At 44.2% G+C, this 16,157-nt stretch overlaps 1 protein-coding gene across 2 annotated transcripts in view; it reads right to left on the reverse strand.

The window, feature by feature from the left end:
- The window catches only part of LOC141109020 (N-acylethanolamine-hydrolyzing acid amidase-like), a 37,953-nt gene extending 27,501 nt beyond the window's left edge, over positions 1-10,452 (reverse strand). For both annotated transcript variants that reach the window (XM_073600980.1, XM_073600978.1), the window contains exons 1-2: positions 10,155-10,452; positions 4,763-4,930 (exon numbers count right to left, since the gene is read on the reverse strand). In XM_073600980.1, the coding sequence (XP_073457081.1) occupies positions 4,763-4,930; positions 10,155-10,420 (434 nt within the window). In that variant the 5' untranslated portion in view covers positions 10,421-10,452. The remainder of the gene's footprint in view (positions 1-4,762; positions 4,931-10,154) is intronic.
- Between the last annotated feature and the right edge of the window lie 5,705 nt (positions 10,453-16,157).

Genomic DNA, 16,157 nt, shown 5'->3' on the forward strand with positions numbered 1-16,157 from the left:
AAGGTTGTCTTTTCTAATGTATTAGTTATTTGTAGCTAGGTTTAATGGTGCTGTAAGTAAGCACAGTTTTGTAATGTTGCAGGTCCTGAGGTGAAGAATATTAGTGCCTTCTGCTAGCATATGTGCCCTTTCTAAAGTGCGCATGCACTGATGACATTGGCGCATGCGCCGTAGTCATTGGCGATCGGCTTTTTCAGAAATATCTCCTAAACTGTGGAGGTTTAGGAGATATTTCCAGCACCTACAGGTAAGCCTTAATATAGGCTTACCTGTAGGTAAAAGTGGTTATACAGGGTGTACAACCACTTTAATGGCTTGGTACCGCAATAGTAGATATTCATTTTTTTCCAACTGGAGAGTGTTTTCAGTAATTCTTAACACAATGAGAGAATTTTCATGAGAAAGAACAGAAAGCTAGACTTAATGTGCCATGCTTGTAAGGAGGAAGCACAGCCTTTATATGACGTAAGCAAATATAGTTGCCCAATGTTCATATATAATTAGTTTGTACACTGAAAAGTTTTTATACATCATAGCACATTAAAGCAGAGTTCCACTCAAAAGTGGAACTTCCGCTTATCCGTCTCCTTCCCCCCTCCGATGCTACATTTCAGGGGGGAACGGGTACTTGTTTCTGACAGGTACCAAACCCCCTTCTGGAAGACCAGGCCACGGCCCGGTCTCCCAGAAGTTCAGCCCCCTCCTCCTTCCTCCGCTGCCGGACCAATTAGAAAGCGCAGCACACTATGCGCATGCCTTGTAGGGAGCGAAAGCTAAAGGCTTCACTGTCGAGTTCCCTTACCAGGAATGGCGGCAGCTGCAGCCGACAGCCGATACGAAGATCGGCTGGGATGCCGACATCGTGGGCTCCCTGGACAGGTAAGTGTCCATATATTAAAAGTCAGCAGCTGCAGTATTTGTAGCTGATGACTTTTAATTTATCGTGGGGGACTGGACCTCCTCTTTAATAACATTATTCACATTAAATAAAAACTCCAACCAGCTGATAAAGTACTTTAAAGTACTGCATATCTATTGACATCAACATCAAAAACATTTACCTGTACAGTTTTGAATAGGAACTCTAATTTTCTAGTTTAGGATATGCACTGGAATATGCACAGTGCGCTGTGTATGATATACATGCTATAACCTTTAACACCTAAGGGTTTAAAAATTAAAACTAAAGACCATGGAATTTGAACCCTACATTACCACAATAGCACACCAATATAAAAACCTGTCCTTTAAACTCTAATCTTTGGGGTTATCTTTTTAATCTTGGACATAGATAGTACTACTACTACTACTACTGTACACAGGTTTTAAAAATGCTGAAAGGTTAACAGCTTTGTTTTCATATTCAGTTTTGGATTAAACTTTATCCATAGCTCCCAACTGTCCCTGATTTGGAGGGACTGTCCCTGATTTGGAACAAAGTCCCTATTTCCTCCTCATTTGTCCCTCATTTTGGTCTGATCTATATAGTTGTATATAAAATGCACTTTTTCTCTTTCAAAAAGTGTTTCTCAGTGCTAAACCTTTCATCCAATTTCTAAATTGCTGCATTTGTAAATTTCGAAAGCCAGTATAAAGGAATAGTAGTGATAAAAAAAAGCACTTGTGGGTCTAACTAATCATTTTTTTTGTGTATAATTCTCCTTTAAGGGGGTGTGGCAGGGGTGTGTGTCCTATGCCTACATACTTTTGCTAATAGGTGTCCCTCGTTTCCATTTCAAAAAGTTAGGAGGTATGCTTAATCTAATACCAAACATTTTTATTTGTTTTGAGTAAAATAGGGGAAGTATGAATCTCTGTCAGGTTTTTATTGCTCTATGGGATCTTCATTTTCTCTATGGGGTCAATTCACTAAGAGTTAATAACGCTAAAGAAAATGCGGTAAAATAGCGCATGCGGAAACATTTGTTCAAATGTTCAATTCCCTAAGAATTGTGCGGTAAATAACTACTGTGGCAAAGTTTTGATATTGCGATAATTAACGCATATTTTCATGCGGTAATTTATTGCACTGAGCTGGTTGCTAAGGAGCAGACTAGGAAGCCAGCCGCCACATCCTTAAAAACAGATGACTCATCAGCTGTCAGCATGTTTGCCGCTGACAGCTGAATGTAAAGAAAACATTCCGGCTATTAAAATTTATGAAAAAAAACCCAGCATGAGGTTCCCTCCCTCCAATTCCTACCAGGCCCTTTGAGTCTGGTATAGATTTTAAGGGGGTCGCCATGCCAAAATAAAACAAAAAACAAAAAACAGCAGGGGATCCCCCCAAAATCCATACCAGACCCTTATCCGAGCATGCAGCCTGGCAGGTCAGAAAGGTGAGAGGACGAGCCCCCCCCATTCCTTTAAGTTCATATAGCTAACTGTTGGTATTGGAGGAAATATCTCGTCCGGATGACGATTTGGTCATTGTTCAATTTAAATTTTTTTTGAGTGGTGTGGATTCAGTGGAGGGGGGTGTGTCCCCTCTCACCGCCCGTAAGAGCGATCAAGTGGTGGAACAGCCGTTATGATCATTCTTATGGTGTAGGGAATCGCTGGCACTAAAAGATGATATCTGAATGATGTCTGTAGCTGCAGGCATCATTCAGATATCCCCGCACAAAGTCAAGGACGTCCCTGGACGTACCTTAGGCGGGAAGAGGTTAAGCTGCAAACGCAACTGGACAAGGGTATACACATGCTGCAGTCTCAATGTTTTGCAGCAAAAATGTAAACAAGTTCAAACTATGAGAAAATCCAAACTGTTGACTTTACAATCACTTTAACGAAAATTGAATTTTCAGGGGCAAGACACCCTAATATTCGTAATAGCTAGCTCTAAGTCTAGCTGATATGAAGGTTTCACTAACAGAACATACAGTACATGGAAAACTTTTTCAGGTTTCTGGCATGGTGACATATGATGAGAAAATTTCAAACACTTTAAAGAGTTTGTTACCCCAACACTTCATATTCCTGATATGTGCCTGCTGTACCATGTACTTGTATGAAAAAGTATCCTGTTCTCTTTGTATTGCTTCCTTTGTGTGAAATCCCTGGTGTTCCTGCCAGTCCCTCTGCCTTCCTAATAAAAACTGACCACACTTAGCAAGAGAGCACACCGTGGTCAGTTCTCTACCAGTGCTGGGAACCTAGCCTGCTCTCCTCCAATGATCACACTTGTCTTGACACACCCCCACTGTACAGCTATTCACTGGGAAGCCCAGCATGCTTCTATTTCTCCTCCCTCAGCTCTTATGCATGTGAACACAGAGGGAATGTGATTGTTTCTTAAAAAGGGAAAAAATATGTTTATATTGATTTTTTAATATCAGTACAAAAATGTTTCTATTTTAAACTGAATGGGTTGTTTTACAAGGGGATCGTTTACAATCACTTTAAGGCCAATGTCACACTTTGACAGGATCCCTATGCACGGCACAGTGGGGTAGTTAAACACGCAGCTACTTCTATAGCCTCATACACATGATCAGACTTCCATCGGACTTTTCTGTGGATTTTTGTCCGAATGGGCGTTGGCCGTGAACTTGTTCTGCATACACACGGCAGAACATTTTCAGCCAACTTTCACCAAATCACATGGTTTTTCAACTCTTTACCGCCACCCTTTGGGCAACTTCTGCTATTGTTGGCTGATGTTTAGCATTGGTTCTGAGCATGCATGTTTGTACTTTGGACTTTAGTCCGATGGACTTGTGTACACACGATCAGATTATCCTCCATCGGACATTTGTTGTTGAAAAGTTTGAGAGCATGCACAACGAACATATGTCTGTTGAAAAAGCAACAACAATTGTCCGATGAAGCATACAGACGGTCGGGTGGTCCGATAACACAGGTCAGTCGGACCGTTGTTGTCGAAAAGTCCGTTCGTGTGTATGGCCCTTATGTGTCACTCCCTAGACTGCCGATGGAGAATAGTGTTAAGCTGGATACCCACTATACAATTTTCTGTAAATTTTTTTCCTTCAGATTTACCAAAACCATATAATATGAGGTCAAACCTTAATGCCCTGTACACACGACCGGTTTTGCCGTCGGAATAAACTCTGAAGGTTTTTCCGACGGAATTCCGCTCAAGCTGTCTTGCATACACATGGTCACACAAAAGTCCGACCGTCCAGAACGTGGTGACGTACAATACGTACGACGGGACTAGAAAACAGAAGTTCAATAGCCAGTAGCCAATAGCTTCCGTCTCGTACTTGCTTCAGAGCATGCGTCGTTTTTGGTACGTCGTAACAGCATACAGACGAGCAGGTTTCCCTATAGTAATTAGTTCCGTCTGAAAAATTTAGAACATGTTCTCTATCTAAGTCCGTCTGAATTTTCGACGGAAAAAGTCTGATGGGGCATACACACGATCGGAATATACGATGAAAAGCTCCCATCGGACTTTTTCTGTCGGACATTCTGCTCGTGTGTACGCGGCATAAGAGTTTCAAATTGTAAGCAATCAGGCAGGGCCTTGCACTACATGGCTTTGGTAAATCTAAATGAAATCAGACAACAAAAGTTGTATAGTGTGTATGGGGTCTTGGTCTCACACTGACAACTTATATTCTGCAGTGGTTTTCACCAACAAGTGTGTTGACTTGCTCATCCAGCTGGCGAGGGAACAACACAAACAGCAACCCTGTTGCTGGCGAGTATACCATTGAAGTTAGAACATTTTTCTAATATAACATTAATAAAAACAAGACAATATTTCATTCGGGGCCTTTACAGTGCTACTTACGCTGTAGCTTCATAGGCGAAGTTTATACCCAATACATATCCAACACTGGCTCCAAGTGTTCTAGCTATTCCTCTTATCTCACCAGCATAGGGTTCCCGGACTAAAAATATTAAGTCAATTTCTGCCAGAGGTAAGATTATGGCTTGAACCCATTTTGGTACTGATGATCTGCAATACAGATGTACACAATTAAATAAGAGATTTTCCATCTTTAACAGTCAGGGAAATTATACGAAATTGACACATATTTCCACATTTACTTGTATTACCATCTCATAATTTTGCTTAAAGTGAGTCTAGCAGTAAAAAAGGAAGCCAATATCACAAACTTTTGAAACATACATTAATTGGTTCTGTACAGAGTTTGTAATTTTAAATACCGTATATAGAGTAAACACACCACATATCAAAAAATGCTTTAGCAATACAGTTGTATTAAAGTGATTGTAAAACGTTGTTTTTTTATTTCATTAAAATAACTAACGTTATACTTACCTGCTCTGTGCAATGGTTTTGTACAGAGCAGCCCCGATCCTCCTCTTCTGGGTTCCCCCTCTGGTGCTTCTGGCAACACCCCCCCCCGCCGAGTGCCCATATAGCAAGCGGATTGCTAAGTGGGAAGCTTGTGCATGCTCACTACTGGTGGTGGCCCGTCCATTAGGGGCGCATGGGCGTTGCCCCCCCATCCATGCGTTCAGCCCCCTGATCTACATACAGGGTGCCAGACTCATGGACTACAATGGCGGGGGTGTGTTTTTGTGAAGCACGTGATTAGAGCCAGAGGCTCTAATAGGCTTCAAAAAAGGGTGGGCTTGGGGGCACAGAGTACTGCGGCCGAATCCCACCCAGTTGTGTGACAATAGCGAATAAATATTCGCTATCGCCATACTGATCCTCCTCCTGGCCAGTGAGGGAGTGGGTCTTGAGACCCGTCACCCAATTGGCTGAAAGGGCAGGCGATCCTACTGGACGCCTAGGAGGAGGAGGGAGGAGCCGCACGACGGAAGCCGCCGAGGAGGAGAGGACACAGGCGCCCCACTGCCTGCCGCCGAAGCCGAGGAGGAGAGGACACGGGAGCCCCTGCCCACAACCCACCCTCTGCCCGCTGCTGAAGCCGAGGAGGAGAGGACACAGGAGTCTCTGCTCACAACCCGCCTGCTGCCCGCAACCCGGCCGCCACCTAGATGGGGTAAGTGCCCGGGGGGAGGGGGGGTGCCGTCGACCGACCAACCAACGGGGGGGGGGTTGTTTGCTGTCCCCCCCCCCCCCAAAAAAAAAAAAAACCACCAGCCGCCACCCAAGGCCTGCTCTGTGTGTCCATGAGGCTCAGTTGACTTGGGCTCCGACTTGTGAGACTCCAGGTTGCATGACATGTGAAATCCTATTTTAATCAATAAGAACTGTCTTAATTAGCACTACTGAAGTCACTCCAAGTTCCAAGGTTCCTGTACTACTTCAAGGTGACGTCTATCCGACTTGTGCCCATAAACTTTAATTGAAGTCGCCTCCAAGTTGGATCCTCTTCTTAAGTGATGTGATTTGGATCCAACATTACAGGAAGATTATACAAGCATTCCCTGAAGTTGCTTCAAAGTTGCACCAAGTCGTGCTGAAGTCACCTGGCAAAGTCGTACTGCAGGTCGGGCAGTGTGAACCGAGCCTAGGCCTTGTTCACACCTGAGCGATTTTTTCTGCTTAAAGCTTGTAGCTCTAAAACACTCAACAAGCCAAATCCAAAACGCTCAACAAGCCAAGCTCAAAAAAGTGCATGAGCTTCTTTTTGGCAAATTACAAGTGTTTTTGCCCCATAGACTTCAATAGAAATGCCTGACTTGAGCGTTTTACGAGCATTTCGTCCAGCTCTCCACCCCTACTTTTCTCTCCCTCTCCTCCTCCTAGTGCTTTTTATTGGATAAACAAAAACACCTGAAGCTGTAAAATGCTTGAAATACGCTTCTAAAATGCTTTCAAAATGCTTGTAAAAACCTTGAAAAAAAACTTTTAAAAAACACCTGAAAACATCAGTGAACCAGCCAAGTTTGTGTGTTCTCTTCTCTGTTCAACAGAAGCTAGTCTGGCTTCTATTGAATAGTCCTGCATCCAATCAGCACTTGCAGCCAATGGCTTCAGTGCTGATCGGTGTATTCTGCCGGGGGGTGGGGGGAGGGTCCCCTGTCAGAATAAAAAGACACAGTGGGAGAGATCCCCGCATCAACATCGCTTGTGTTGCTGCAGGAATCTGTCAGTTTTTCTTCATGCAACCTACTGGTTGATCAAAAAAAAATATGGGTTTGATTTACTAAAACTGCAGACTTTAAAATCTTTTGTAGTTGTACATGATAGCCAATCAGCTTCCAACTTCAGTTTGTTCAATTAAAGCAGGGGTCTCCAAACTTTCTAAACAAAGGGCCATGTTTACAGTCCTTCAGACTTTGGGGGGCCGGAGTGTGGCCAGAAGTATAAAATGTCCTGAAATCAGTGGGAGTAAACAATGCTCCATCTTTGGTATTAGGGGAAGGAATAGTGCCCCATTGTTGGTGTCAGTGGCAGGAATGGTACCCCATCATTGGTGTCAGTGGCACGAACAGTGCACCATTGTTGGTGTCATTGGGAATAACAATGCCCTGTTGTTGAGGTCAGTGGGAAGAATAATGCCCCAAGGGCCAGATCAAGTCAATCAAAGGGCCGCAGTTTGGACCTCAGGCCGCAGTTTGGAGACCACTGAATTAAAGTATAACTAAAGGCAAAACTTTTTTTTTTTATGTTTTGGATAGAGGGGAGAGGTATTAGAACACCTATTAGGTTTATATGGCTACCTTTGCCCTATTTGCCCTGTTTACCTTTATCACTGAAAGTAAAAGAAAACCCTAATTTCGGGTTGTCCCCTGAAAAGTAATACAGGGGGAAATTTCCAATGGGGACACTAGTTCTGGTGACCTGGGGATCCCCAACGAATTCCCTTAATTTCCAGAGATTTCTTTTCACTTCCTGTTTGGCTATGGGACAGGAACTGAAGTGAAATCTCCCCAATGGGACGCAAATGGCAAAAAAATAAACTGACAGGGCTTATAACCTTCCATTACTCTATCCAAAAATATATATTTTTTTTAACCTATAGTTCTACTGTAACCACTTAAAGCCCCGGAAGGTTTTACCCCCTTAATGAACAGGCCATTTTTTGCGATTCAGCACTGCGTTACTTTAACTGACAATTGCGCGGTCGTGCGACGCTGTACCCAAACAAAATGTATGTCCTTTTTTCCCACAAATAGAGCTTTCTTTTGGTGGTATTTGATCACCGCTGCGGTTTTTATTTTTTACTCTATAAAAAAAAAAAAAAAAGCCTGACAATTTTTTAAAAAATACTATATTTTTCACTTTCTGCTATAATACATATCCAAAAAAATATATAAACTAATTTATTGATCAGTTTAGACCAATATGTATTCTGCTACATATTTTTGGCAAAAAAAACACCACAATAAGCGTATATTGATTGGTTTGCGCAAAAGTTCTAACATTTACAAAATAGGGGATAGATTTATGGACTTTTATTTTTTTTTATGTTTTTACTGGTAATGGCGGCGATTTTTAGCAGGACTGCGACATTGTGGCGGACAAATCTGACCCCAAGTGACACTTTTTGGGGACCAGTGACATTATTACATTGATCAGTGCTATAAAAATGCACTGATCAATGTACAAATGACACTGGCAGGGAAGGGGTTAATACTAGGGGGTGATCAAGGGGTTAACTGTGTTCCCTGGGTGTGTTCTAACTGTATCGGGGATGGGCTTACTGGAACACCACAGAGATCGCTGTTCCTGATCACTAGAAACAGCAGATCCCCATGATGTCCCCTGACAGAACGGGGATCCGCCTTATTTACATAGGCAGATCCCCGTTCTGCCTTCGTGTACCGCGATTGTGGGTCGCCGGTGGACATAGAGTCCGCGGGGAACCGCGGGGCGGGCTCCTGCAGTGTAACATGCACGGACCGACGTACATGTATGTCGGTTTGCGCAGGAGAGCCGACCTGCCGCAGTATATATACTGTGGCTAGTCGGCAAGTGGATAAGGTGATTGTAAAGTCTCGTTTTTTGTTTTTTTTCTATTAAAATAACATACATGTTATACTTACCTGCTCTGTGCAGTAGTTTTGTACAGGGCAGCTTGCTATGGGGGCACCCGAGCCGAGCTGCAGCTCCGTGTATCCTTTCAGACAAGGAGCCACAGTCTGGCCCCACCCCCTCTCTCTCCTGATTGGCGAAGGAGAGTCCCTGACAACCGAGGCACTCTTGGATATCGCTGGATAGAGATGGGGCTCAGGTAAGTATTAGGGGGGCTGCCGCACACAGAAGGCTTTTTATCTTAATGCATACAATTCATTAAGATAAAAAACCTTCTGCCTTTACAGCCACTTTAAAGCTGAGTTCCGGACGTTTTTTTTTTTAGTCACCGCTTGTTTGTTTACATTTAGATATCTTTAAAACTGTCCTCTGTTCTGTTTTTGTGCAGCATTTAAAACTTACTTTTTTCTTCTTCTGTACATCGCGGCCATCTAGAGTGTGGGCATGTGAAGCCGCTGTGTCTATCTTCTGGGATTCTGTGCATGCTGGCTACCCAGCATGCACCTCCCAATTTCATGCATGTGCAGTGCGATATCGGCTGGCCCCAATGCATGTCGGATGGGTTTCCGTATTGATGGTGGTGATGCTTCTAGCTGGCGATGCCCATTGGCTCCTGGGATTAATGACACTCATCTCCCAGGAGCCAATGCGACACCAGAAATGACGTACCTCGCTGCGGCGAGGGATACAGGAAGGAAAAAAATAAGGCATTAAAAAGAAGGTAAATCAAAAGGAAAAAAAAAAAATGCCAATATATTTTTAGCCTGCAAAAAAAATTCTGCATGGGGCAAAGTTTGTAATGTGGGTAGAACTTCGCTTTAAGTTTGACAAAAAAAACTGGAAGCTGATTGGTTTCTATGCAGAGCTGAACCAGATTTTGCACTCTCCAGTTTTAGTAAATCTCCCTCTATGTGAGCTTACCTGTGACAGTTATTCACGACATGCCTTAAATATAACTGCTTTGGAAAACGGTTACATTCATGGGTTTAGATCCACTTTTAATGGTTTGTAGCGACCCTCTAACTGCCACTTTTGTTGGATAGCTTAGTCTGAAAGCTGAAAAATAAACAGACTTCTTGGCCAGATCACCAGGTGAAAAAAAGGAGGAAAAAAAAAAAGGCAGCTATCACATCTAAGAATTGATAAGCTGCAATATAATACATTTTTGTTTTTGCGTTTATTACCTCTTTACGTCTATTGAATTCCTAGATGGTAAAAGCAACAGTGACAGGTTACATAAGTTTCTAAATGAAAAACTTACTTGTAGACAAATTCCATGCTCTCTTTGAGGTAGGTTTGGTTGTAATGTGAGAGAATTGCCTTCCAGCGTTGCTCGGGTGGCAGGTCCAGGCTGACATTATAACGTGGGGCTGCCCAGTCCTGCAGTGTGAAGGAGAAGGAGCCCCAGAGCAGCAGCAGCAGCAACAAGGAGGGCATTGAGGCCATGGTAGGGATAGTACAGACACTGGAGAAATCAGCTGACAGTGTAAGGCCTGCCTTTATATAAGTAGAGAACAAACAAGACATGCTGGAATAGGGAAGTGAGAAAAGGGAGGGAGTGCAGCTGACCCGGACTGGGAGGGGCGACGTACACCAACATTGCTAAGCACACTCTTAATGAACTTTTACAGTTCACTTTGTACAGGCAGAACTCTGACGGGTGTGCATGCACTTTCATTTCTAGTGTCTAAGATTTTCAGAAACTTTACCAGGTTTTTAAGTTTTGCCCTTAGGGTCTCCTGGTCACCATTCACATTACATTCTGGCCGCACAATCACTGTACAATCAACTTTAGATCTACCATAACTAATTAAGATCTATCTAATCTATCCAATCAATTTGTATCCAATCAGGCAAGACCTTGCACTGCATATTTGGCAGATCTCCAGGTTCATTCACACCAGATTCGCAAGGGTGCATTTGTGAACGCATTCCCAATGCATGACAACCAAAAAAATAATGGTTCCCTATGAATGTAGTTTACGCCAGTGGTGCGTTGCATTTGCTCAGCGCCTAAGAAAATACAGCATGCACTACCTTTTCCTGCATAACGCATTCACATGCTCACAAATGTGCATAAGCGCAAAGCAAAGGAAAAATCACGAAAAGGCGCGAAAACACCAAACAAACGCAATGCATGTAAGATGCACACACTGACACATTACAAAAAAATGCAAGGCATTGCAATGCAACGTTAGCGCATGGTGTGAATGAGCCCTAAAGGTGATTGTAAAACCAGATTGTTGTGTCTGTGTGTGGTAAGTTTTAAACATTGTATGGAAATGCTCTTGTTTTCCATAGGTTGATCTCAGGTGGGCAACACTTCCACTAGAGGCAAATCATCAGTGGCAGAATCACTAAAGAGGCTGCCTTCTTGCCCCATGGAATCACTTCCTCTGCACCATATGTGTGCTCAGCATATTGCATTAGGGTGTGCACCCCAAAGCTCAAACACACAGTGTCAGTAGAGCAGTGGACATGTCAGTAGGGCAGATGTTGGTGTCAGTAGGTCCAGGGCTTTTTTTCAGCAGGAACGCAGGGGAACGCAGTTCCGGCACCTCCTGGACTGACTGTATGTAATGGTAGGCTGTGCTGGGGTGTGCTGCAGGGTATTGATGCTCACTGCTGGGGGATATATTGTTGCTGGGGGTGGGTCTTATGTTGCTGGGGGGTCAGTTGTTGCTGAAAGAGATCTAATGTTGGGGGGAGGGGTCTATTGTTGATGGCTGCCAGAGAGTCTATTGATGCTGGTTGTACAGAGATCTGTTCATGCTGCTGGGTGTCTATTGTTGCTGGGGGGGGGGGGGATTTTGTTGTGGGTTGCTCCATTGCTTTTAGGGGGATCTATTGTTGGTGGCTGCAGGGGATCTTTTTTACTGCTTTTCTTGATATCATTACCAAATTCTATACAAATTACTTAGCAACACAAAATGATACTTGGTTCTGTGTTGTCTAAAAGGGGAGGTACTGGGAGGTGGGTAGGGGATGGAAAGAAGGGATGGTGCTTGGAGGTGGGTATGGACAGAGAAAAGGGGTGACTCGGAAAGGGGGAGTTCCTGCACCTATTGTCTGAGAAAAAAAGCCTTGAGTAGGTCAGAGGACGATGTCGTTAGAGCAGTGGATGGTGTCAGTCAGGCAGAAATTGGTGTCAGTAGGACAGTGGATGGTGTCAGTAGGTCAGAGGACGATGTCATTAGTGCAGTGGATGTGTCAGTCCATTGAGCAGTGGACATGTCAGTAGGGCAGAAATTGGTGTCAGTAGGACAGTGGACGGTGTCAGTAGGTCAGAAGATGATGTCATTAGAGCAGTGGAAGTTGTCAGTCAGTAGAGCAGTAGACATGTCAGTAGGTCAGAGGACAATGTCATTAGAGCACTGGACATGTCAGTAGGGCAGAGATTGGTGTCAGTAGGAAAGTGGATGGTGTCAATAAGTCAGAGGACAATGTCATTAGAGCAGTGGATGGTGTCAGTCAGTATCCATCAGAATGTGTGTCACTTTGTACAGGCAGAATTCTGACGGGTGTGCATGCACTTTCATTTCTAGTGTCTAAGATTTTCAGAGACTTTACCAGGTTTTTAAGTTTTGCCCTTAGGGTCTCCCTGTCACCATTCACATTACATTCTGGCCGCACAATCACTGTACAATCAACTTTAGATCTACCATAACTATGTAATTAAGATCTATCTAATCTATCCAATCAATCTGTATCCAATCAGGCAAGACCTTGCACTGCATACTTGGCAGATCTCCAGGTTCATTCACACCAAGGGTGCATTTGTGAACGCATTCCATGAGCAGTAGACATGTCAGTAGGGCAGAGGTTGGTGTCAGTAGGACAGAGGATGGTGTCAGTAGGTCAGAGGACGGTGTCTCTAGGTCAGAGGATGATGTCATTAGAGCAGTTAATGGTGTCAGTCCATTGAGCAGTGGACATGTCAGTAGGGCAGAGGTTGGTGTCAGTAGGACAGTGGATGGTGTCAGTAGGTCAGAGGACGATGTCATTAGTGCAGTGGATGTGTCAGTCCATTGAGCAGTGGACATGTCAGTAGGGCAGAAATTGGTGTCAGTAGGACAGTGGACAGTGTCAGTAGGTCAGAGGACGATGTCATTAGAGCAGTGGATGGTGTCAGTCAGTAGAGTAGTAGACATGTCAGTAGGTCAGAGGACGATGTCATTAGAGCAGTGGATGGTGTCAGTCCGTAGAGCAGTATCCATCAGAATGCGTGTGTCTCCACTGTGGGGACACTTATAAATTAGTGTTAGGTACCACAGATACCAGGGTGCCTTGACGAGGCTCTTTGGTTTACGCATGCATTTGCAAATGTGTGCAGACTAAACCCGTGCTTTTAACGCATACTGTTAGACAGGTTATTTGGTTGTCTGCGGGCTGGTGGTAAATTAAGCTTGTTTTTTTCCCTTGGATTTATCCTTGGCCTTGTTTTGTACCTAGATGGTGTCAGTAGGTCAGAGGATGATGTCATTAGAGCAGTGGATGGTGTCAGTCAGTAAAGCAGTGGACATGTCAGTAGGGCAGAGATTGGTGTCAGGGCAGAGATTGGTGTCAGTAGGGCAGTGGACGGTGTCAGTAGTTTTTTTTTTTTTTTTTAATTATTTCTTACAATTTCATCTTTTTATTATTTTTTACAATATTTTTTATTATTACGTTTTTTGGCAAATTTTTTAGGAGCCCTGTTGGGGGGGTTTAGTGAAATATCAGGGATCTAAACAGACTGTAGATGCCTCACTTTTGAAACTGAGGACAGAGATTCCCCAGTCCCTTTTTCAGTAGCCTCAACTGCACTGGACAGTGAATGAATGGGAAGTGTTCTGTGTTGAGTGGCTTCCTGTTCACTCACAAACTGAAGCATATTAACCGGTTGCGGACCAGCCGCCGCAGTTTTACTGGGGCAGGTTGGCTCCACTGTGCAAAATCACATTATATTACATGATCTCACGGGGCTTGGATAGCAGGCGCGTGTGCCCGCCGCAAGTTCCGCGGGTCCCACTGACTCAATGTCCGCGGGGATACCCGCGATCGTCTCACGGAGAGGAAGAACGAGGAAATGCTAATGTAAACAAGCATTTCCCCATTCTGCCTAGTGACACTGTCACTGATCACAGCTCCCTGTAATTGGGAGCGGTGATCAGTGTTGTGTCACACGTAACCCATCCCCCCCACAGTTAGAACACATCCCTAGGACACACTTAACCCCTGCAGCGCCCCCGCTTTACTGACAGACACATTTACACAGTAATGAGTGCATTTTTAATCGCACTGATCGGTGTATAAATGTGAATGGTTCAAAATAGCACCAAAAGTGTCCGATCTGTCCGCTATAATGTCACAGTCACGATAAAAATCGCTGATCGCCACCATTACTAGTAAAAAAAAATTATTAATAAAAATGCCATAAATCTATCCCCTATTTTGTAGAAGCTATAACTTTTGCGCAAACCAATTAATAAGCGATTGCGATTTTTTTTTTACCAAAAATATGTAGAAGAATACATATCGGCCTAAACTGAGGGAAAAAAATGTTTTTTTAATATATTGTTGGGGATATTTATTATAGCAAAAAGTAAAAAATACTGTATAGCTTTTTTTTCAAAATTGTCGCTCTTTTTTTGTTTATAGCGCAAAAAATAAAAAGGCAGAGGTGATCAAATACCACCAAAAGAAAGCTCTATTTGTGGGAAAAAAAAGGACATCAATTTTGTTTGGGAGCCACGTCGCACGACCGCGCAATTGTCAGTTAAAGCATCGCAGTGCCGAATCGCAAAAAGTGCTCTGGTCTTTGGCCAGCCAAATCCTCCGGGGCTGAAGGGGTTAAACTCAGTTTGCACTTCAGTTATGAATGGACAGAGGATCGGTACCAATTGCTCACTGTGTTCATTCAGTAAAGAAAGGGATCTGTAAATGACATATTTACGGGCCCCTTCCCCCACTTTCCATCCTGAAACATCCTCATGTGTGCCCACAGCAGCATCCAGCAGGAAAGGAAAGGAGGGAATCCGGCAGCACTGCGAGGCGAGAGGTTGAACGGGCAGCAGGGGGAATCTGTGCAGGACAGGGGTAATTAGGGTATGCCCAGGCACATTTGCTGCACCCCATGCGCACGCCCATGCTCTGCACCCAGATGCAGTGGGATGTTGCTCCGTGGCTGGCCTGAACACTTATAAATCTCGAGCCTTAGATGGCAACATCTGCCTGCCTCAGCTACAGAAGGAGCGATTCCAAACAGGCAGCCTCTTAGCGATCCTACTAGTGGCAGTATTGACTATTTCCAGCGGCAGATTTGACTATATAATAATAACCGTCAATTCAATTTTTATTTATTCGGTAAAAAAATCATAGTTGGTTTCTATGGAATCGATCTCACTCATTTTACAGCAATTTGCAGTACAACCACTTGGCGACTGCGTTTGTGGAGTGTTTCATGTCTGCGACAAGCTTGCCGGTGCCATCTGCTCTGCATTCACCTCTATAGCATAGCTATAAATTGCTGAAGGAGGGTGACTTGTAGCCGAGCATGCTAATCTCTCTGCAGTAAATATGAATGACTTCACCCTCATGATTACTCGCTGTAAAGCCCAGGTCCATCTCTCGTTTTGGGATCGTGAGCAGAATCGCTGAAATTCTGCCTACGATCCTAAAATCAAGTGCCAATCACTCTGCAATGCATGTTTGGGTGCCATGATAGTGGTTTCTATCTAGGCTGAAGGTATTTTACCTTTATGCATTCTATGCATGAAGGTAAAAAACCTGTGTGCAGCACCCCCCCCAGCCCCCCCAATCCTTACCTGAGCCCCTTCCAATCCAGCAATCTTCACAATAGCCTTGGCTGGATTGGAACTCTCCCTTCTCATTGGCTGAGACAGCAGCAGGAGCCCGTTGGCAACCGCTGCTGTCAATCACAGCCAGTGAGCCAATGAGAAGAGAGCTGGGGGTTTGGCCGAGCCGCAGCTATCTGTGTCTTATGGATGCATAGAGCAGCTGCTCGGAGAGAGCACACAGTGGTGCCCCCAGGGCAAGCGGCTTTCTCTGGGGGGCACTGCTCGAGGGTGAGGAGCCAGGAGCCTGCAGGATAATTGTAAAGAAGAGGATTGGGGCTGCTGTGTGCAAAACCATTGCACAGAGCAGATAAGTGAATGTGAGAGATGACATCACTAAGGGATCAAGGGAGGAGGTGGAATCGTTATGGGTAGAGATGCAAAGGGATGAAACTAAGGGGAAAGTAATACTAGGAGTATGCTATAGGCCC

This window comes from Aquarana catesbeiana, linkage group LG01 (genome assembly GCF_042186555.1).
Source record: "Aquarana catesbeiana isolate 2022-GZ linkage group LG01, ASM4218655v1, whole genome shotgun sequence".
NCBI lineage: Eukaryota > Metazoa > Chordata > Amphibia > Anura > Ranidae > Aquarana > Aquarana catesbeiana.